Source organism: Pteropus vampyrus, unplaced genomic scaffold, assembly GCF_000151845.1.
Source record: "Pteropus vampyrus isolate Shadow unplaced genomic scaffold, Pvam_2.0 Scaffold84, whole genome shotgun sequence".
Classification (NCBI taxonomy): Eukaryota; Metazoa; Chordata; class Mammalia; order Chiroptera; family Pteropodidae; genus Pteropus; species Pteropus vampyrus.
The window spans coordinates 277,958-285,033 of record NW_011888865.1 but is presented as its reverse complement, the minus strand read 5'-3'; the positions used below and the strand labels follow the sequence as shown (position 1 = coordinate 285,033).

Sequence of the window (7,076 nt, the reverse complement as noted above, 5' to 3'; positions counted from 1 at the left end):
ATATACTATATTATGAAGGAATCAAATTTATGTAAAGTAGGTCCTCAAATAACGTTATTTTGTTCAACACTGATCCGTTGTAATGTTGATAACATGTCATAGGAACTGAGCTCTTGTTTATATCGGCCTATAGCAAAGTTGTTTTATTATACGTCATTTCATTTAATGTTGCAGAACTTATCAAAAACATTAAGTGAGGACCTACTATATATAGCAACTAGTAAACAGATCTGTATAGACCTTGCATGCAGTAACGGTGAGGCTCTAGTCCACCTCTCTATTTTGCATATCGACTATCACACTTTTATGAGGCCTTAATACATTTGTATTTGGCACTTCTTTCAGGACTGTGTTTCTTGAGAATAGGGATCATATCTCAAAATCTTTATTTTCCCAGTAGCTCAGTATTTTCACACCATATGGCACATCATGTGTGCTCGATAATTGTTCATTGGGCAAAATTGTGTATAGTCTTAAGCAGCTTTGATATTCCTTTTTCAGCACTTGTTATATGTGATATGGGGATGTACAAAAATTCATTCATCTCAAATTTTAATATGCTGTTAGCTTTAATAAAATTATGAATGTGACAAAGAACAAAAAAATTTAGAGAAATCATTACTTAAGATTCCAGTTAAAGAGCATTAAGACATGGACTAGTTCGCATGTGTTATTCATGAAAAACCTCATTTCAGGAGATAAAAATACATCTCAGAATCAAATTATATCATCATTTCGGCAGGTGGTTACTGTAGCCCTGAAGGAAAGAAATGAAATTAACTAAAGGCTGTCAGGGAAAAAAACATGTAAAGCATTCAGAGTTTATAAAATTAAAACTTTAAATACAAGTTTGAATCTGAGTTTTTCACTCTCTTGTCTTAACTTCCCCATGGTTCCAGGAAGGCTGCATGCCCGGAAAAGGACAGGACAATGTGTGGCATTAATTTAATTTTCTGGCCACCATAGAAACCTAACAGCTGTCTCCACAGAACCATTAGGTTCAGAAAAATTATGTATTTGAAGAAAAACACATTTTTCAAAACTGTGAACTTTCATCTGCTTTATTGACCTCTCATGTCTACAAAACTGCCAGTCGTCTCACTTTTCTAGTCATAAGGTGGAGAGGACACTGTTAAGTGATGGTCAGGGCCAGAGCTGGAATAACTGAAACCCTAATCTTGCAGCTGTTTCAGCCCCAAAATATCAAGAGCATTTAAACATGACTAGGGGGCTCAAATATCAGAGGAAATATCACTGGTCAAGAACAACAGAAATTTATATTTGTCTGAACTCTTTTTTTAGGAAGAGAGCTTTGTTAATTGAAAGACATATATTAATAAACTGATCGTGGTGGGGAGGGGGTTGCCGAGTAAGACCACAAAACAAGTTCAGACAATAAATTATCTGTAAAACACCCAGAAGATAATGGATGATGTTTGTTTTGTTTTGTTTTGCTGAGAATACACAAAATTATGGCTAGGAGAGAATTATTGTTCATACTGCTTGGCTCTTTACTAATTAATAAACAGCCCCTATTCTAAATAAATGTGGAAAAAATATTTAAAGAATATTATATTGGTGTACTCATTTGAAAAGTTGTTAAATTTTCATGAATGTCTTAAATGAAGGTATTCTTCTTTCTTTCTATCTTATCCTTTCTCCCAAGGTCTTTGCCAAGGAAGGCTGTAGGATTTCATTCCTTAGGGGTCCTTAGGCAGAACATAGATCATGCTCTCCTAGTGATGAGAAAATAGATACTAGGACCTCTTAAATGTTTTCTGAACTCCCACACTTGTTCTTGTGATGCTCAATTAAAAGGTTGAAATATTGTCTTACCAATGTTAAAATCCTTTCACTCCTTTACAATTTCACTAAATCCAGTTGTACTCATGGGATGTTTACTTTTAAAAGCAAGGTTACATCCAAACCCAGATGACAGTGTCCCTTCTTAACAAAGATTTACTGAATACTATCAAATTAGGCAAATGGCATTACTTTCTTGAGTTGAAAACTAAATACCCGTGAAGTAAATGTAGGCTTGCGATAGTTTATCTAGCTGACCAGGAAACTTTCAAATACTGATTAGAATATGTATATATAATATTCTAGGATCTGAAAGTCAGCATAGAAAAGCTAAGCAAAAGATTCTAGTAGTCTACTGCTATGCACTATATACCAGGAATATATTAAGCACCTCCTAACAGAATTTCTTTCATCTAATCCTTTAGATTTTATTATCAGAAGCTTGTTTTCTTCTCTTTGAAGTTTTTTTCTTTTTTCTTTCTTTTTTCTCTCCAGTTTACAGCTCTTTAATAACGTGAAGGGCTTCACTCTAGAGAAGCACTGAAGCAAAGAAACGCTTCCTGGAGCCATACTGAGAGAATTAAAACACATCGCATTAATTCAGGCTTCTCGTTCTTCCCTCCCTCTATCAACAAAAACAAGTTATAAACACAAACAAAAAGAATTAATGTGGTAACACACACATACGGAAAATTTTAGTTTTGTTTTATACTTTTTCACACGAAGAACAAAAGCATCCATAAAGCTGCTAAAGCTTTCCGACATCGCCAAGTCCTCTTCTATGAGCCATTAAGTCACTGAAGCCCAGAAAATCGATTTTGGTTTAGAGCTGTTTGATAATGTAGTAACACAGTAAAATGTGATTCACCAATTAGCTCATGTAATTAGAAAATCAAAAACATGCTCTAAGTGGCTGCTGGACACACATAAATAAAGTTTATTGTCATTCTTTGCATTTGCTGATTATAGTTATAATTAACACCTTTGGTTGATATAATGATGTGACTACATTCCAATTCCTTATAAAAAAGAATTCACAAATATCTGTGTTTATAAGTCAGATAAATAAAATACTTAGTTTAGCTAGTCATTCATTCATTCCTTTTTTCTTCATTAATTCTTTCTTCCCAGGCTCTGTGTCAGGCTATCTGATTCTTGCCTCCATGGAACTTTCAAAAACTGTTTAAATTTTTCTAAATGAAGGAAAGTCAACTGAAGTTAGAATTTTACAAAAATTATCATTTTGTATTTAAAAGTTAGTCTTTCTGGCTGATTCCTAAATGCTAATAATGTTGCCGAGACACATGTAAGAAAAAAGAAACAACCGATTTGAGAAACTTTTTGCTTAGAAGTTTTGCCTGGCCAAGAAGGATACTGTAATAGATAAGAATGGAAACTGAATATTTGTTGGATTATTTTAAAACAGCTCTTCATGTTCTGTATGCACATCTGTTGAAATCTAAGGCATAAGTTGTATGTTGCCTGGCTATATTTCAAATGTGTTCCTCTCTGTAAGTTCAAATCAATTCAAGGGCTGGTTGGATGGTTAAAAGTGTCTCACTAAGAACTTCAAACACATTCTACTTTACTCTTTTCTTATTTCCTCAGAAGTACATGGGCATGGTTACATGGTCCAGGGCTTCCTAATAAACATAACAAGAGGATAATAGAGATGAATGACCTGAGCTTGCGCCAATAACATAAAACCTTTCTTATAACGCATGGTCATTCTTAATGATACTTTACAGCAAAAAATGACATGTGGTTGTGCTGCCCTTACACTGATTTTTTACAGTCATATTTTAGTGTTCATTCATAGAAATTTTAACATATGTTAGGAAATTATTTCCATTGTAACTCTAACATTGTCTCTAGATGGTTTATTCTTTGTTAACTCATATTAATACTATTTTCATAACTGCCATTATCATGCTTTTTTTTTTAGCTTAAAAAAACAAACGATGAATTTTAAAACCACCCCCATAGAGAAGAGCACAGCAACCCTGCAGGTGTCTGCAAACATGCTGTTAGGGCCTTGGCAAAGCTTTGACCAATTAGAGAAATTCTGTGCAATGCAAGCATAATATGTAAATGCGTATTTTGTATTCTCCCCCAAACATTACAAAATTCTAAGGGAAGCAGTAAGCTTTAAATTTTTTTTTGATAGAATTTTGCTCATATATTTTAAAATAACTTAGATTATATTTTATTTGCATGAAAACGTGCAATCATAAAAATCAAGAAAGTATGATTTATTTATAGCTAGAATGAAAGTTAGCCCCCAAATGTTATCAAAAATGAAGCAGTGTCTACCTCAATATATATTTAATCATCCTCTTTCTTTTTTTCTATTTACAGGTCAATGGAACAGAAATTGAATATGAGTTTGAAGAAATTACTTTGGAGAGGGTAAGAAAAATCCAATAATCCAAAGCCAAATTTTGCTTTTCACATTCTGCATCCTAATGGGTTATCCCGTGAAATTACGCAATCATATATCATACCCTGGAAGTTTTTAAAAGGACTCGCAATGAGAATATTAATGAAATACTTGCAGTGGAAGGCATGGAGACAAGCAGACCAAATAACCTGAATATTCAGTGTATAGATTGCATTGCCAGGATTTGGAGAAATGAAATAAGACAGAAAATTTCAGTGATCTAGTACAATGGTTTTTCTTTTTCCTATTGTTTTCCTTATTGATGTTTTGCCATACATTTTTAGATACATTCTGAAATATTTTTATTTCTGTGATATTAATACTATAACTACCATTACAGTGCATTTTTTAGCTTAAAAAAAGTGATAGATTTTAAAACCACCTTCATAGAGAAAATCACAGCAACCCTGCAAATTTCTGCTATTAGGGCCTTGACAAGGCTTTGACAAATTAGAAACATTCTGTGTAACACAATCTTGATATATAAAGATATTTTATAAAATAGTAAAAGAAAAGCCAAAGACCACATAGGAAAAAAATGTCCAAAAGGCTTTAACATGATATCCATCAAAAAAAAAGTCTAATACAAAAATCTGTTCAACCTCATTAGTAAACAAAGGAAACAATAGTACTAAACTGTTTTTTTACCCAACTGGCAAAAAATTTAAAAAGAAGGTTTATTGAATGGTTTTGGAAATTGGTGGAACCGTAAAGTAGCAATTTAGAAGAATGTATCAAAAGCCTTAAAATGGGCACACTTTTTCACCCAGAAATTGTACTTATTGAAGTATACAAATTGTACTTATTGAAATATACAAATGCACAAATATTCATATTGGTATTATTTATAATAGTAAAGATTGAAAAAGACAAGTATTTAATAACACATTATTATTCATCCATATAATAGAAAATTATGTTGTAATAGTATTTTTAAAATATTTCATTGTAAAGATAGAGGTATAGGTAGATTATATTATCAAGTTTTATAATAATATTTAAAATATAATCCAATAAGCCTAAACAAAGATATACATGCATAATATGCATTCATAAATATATACATAAAGCCTAGAAGGGTGTACACCAAAATATTAAAAGTGGTTAACTCTTATGGAGGATTTTTGGGTGATGTTTTAGTTTCATTCTTAGTTTTTCTTTATATTCATTTTCTGAGCCTTCTACAACAAACATATATTACTTTTATAATAAGAAATAAAAATATAACTATTTTTCCTAAGCTATCATTCGAGTATAAGTTCACACTATAGATTTACACTTAAAATAATATTTTCTTTTTAGTTTACTGATAATTCACTCCTGAGTCAGTGAATTTATCATTCTCAGCCTAATTTTTATTGAGTGTGAGTGGTTTTAAGAGAAAATTTACATTGAAAGTTAAGTGTTTGACAAATGGGTACTTTAAAACTTCCATTATAAACTCCGATAAAATTTAATGGCATGCTAAATGGAGAAAAGTGAAGCTTATGGAAAATTAGCTCACATGAGGAAAAATAACACATTTCTCCTTATAAATCACTAATTTTCACTCCAGAACTAGCTACATAATTTGTACAAAGTGAAAATGTGGTGCCCCAGTTTAAAAAATAATAATAATTGAAAGAGGGCAACAGCAGAGCATTAAACCAAATGCCCTTTCTACGTGCAGGGCCCTGATTGCACAGATCTTGAACTCATGAGGCCAGCCTTTCTCACTATACTCTACACATATAAATATCTTCAATATAAGTACCATTTAGTTTTATAAGTCAAAAAATGATTAGAAGTTAATGTTGGTGTGAGGTACAGCATTCCGTAGAAGTCCAACAATTGTGGATTCTACTCTGGGTCTGACACTTACTTGCTTTGTGATCTAGCATGTCATCTCCCTTACTTCGTGACCTAGGGTTTCCAGTCATACTCTAAACCTCGTCACTGCCATTCATTGCACACCTCCTCCAAATCTCTATCTATATTAAACATCATCTTTTTTGAACACCACCTCTTTTCTGTCCTTATCATTTATTCTGATATTCCTACTCCAAAAATTTCTCAACCCCACTGGGATCTTGAATCATTGATTTCACCATTTCCCTCAAGTTTTTAGCCTTCTTTATTCCCTCTCTTCCCTCCTAACTTACATGTTCCAATTCTCTCTCTCTTACACTCATCATTTTTTCTCCTAATTTTTTTTGTGTGTTCATCCAACAAAACCTCATCTCTGGTTAATCTACCCTGGTTAAACTAACACCTTCCTATTTATTCCATGCCAGCACCTAGGCAACCGAACATGGATAGAGAAGCACTCACTCATCTCACTTTAAAATTATAGCTATTAATTTCAAATGGACCCTCTAAACATTTTAGCAATTTTGATACGTTTCTTTAGAAAAATCACTTTCTTATTCTCTGGGACAATTTCATGTCTATTTGCACTTCTCAAATCTCTTAACACATCCTCCCTCATCCTTACTCTCAGCTGTTGACCTCTCTTCATATGTCCTAAAGAAAATCCAAGCACTCGAATGAAAGCCATCTTACTTTCCTACCAGTAGGTCTGCTCATAAACTCCCCCTGTTATGATGAAGGAATTTTCCCTGGTCATTTCCAAGGTCAACTCTTCACTTGTGACCTCTTATCCATTTAAAGAGTTTGCTTCTGCAGTTTTCTCCTCTCCTGCAATATCAGTTTCTCTCTCGCTTTTTTTTCCTGGATAAATTTAATACAGACATGATGTAATATTTTGACCCAATGTTCTCTCCTGTTACTGCTTTATTATTCTATTTCGCTTTACCGAAAATCTAGTAGGAAGATTATCTATTTTCATTAACTC

General features: G+C 32.8%; 1 protein-coding gene across 1 annotated transcript in view; it reads left to right on the top strand.

The window, feature by feature from the left end:
• The window catches only part of DLG2 (discs large MAGUK scaffold protein 2), a 1,459,931-nt gene that overhangs the window by 1,213,166 nt on the left and 239,689 nt on the right, over positions 1–7,076 (top strand). Inside the window, exon 8 of the mRNA XM_023532491.1 lies at positions 4,162–4,212. Coding sequence (XP_023388259.1) covers positions 4,162–4,212 — 51 coding nt within the window. The remainder of the gene's footprint in view (positions 1–4,161; positions 4,213–7,076) is intronic.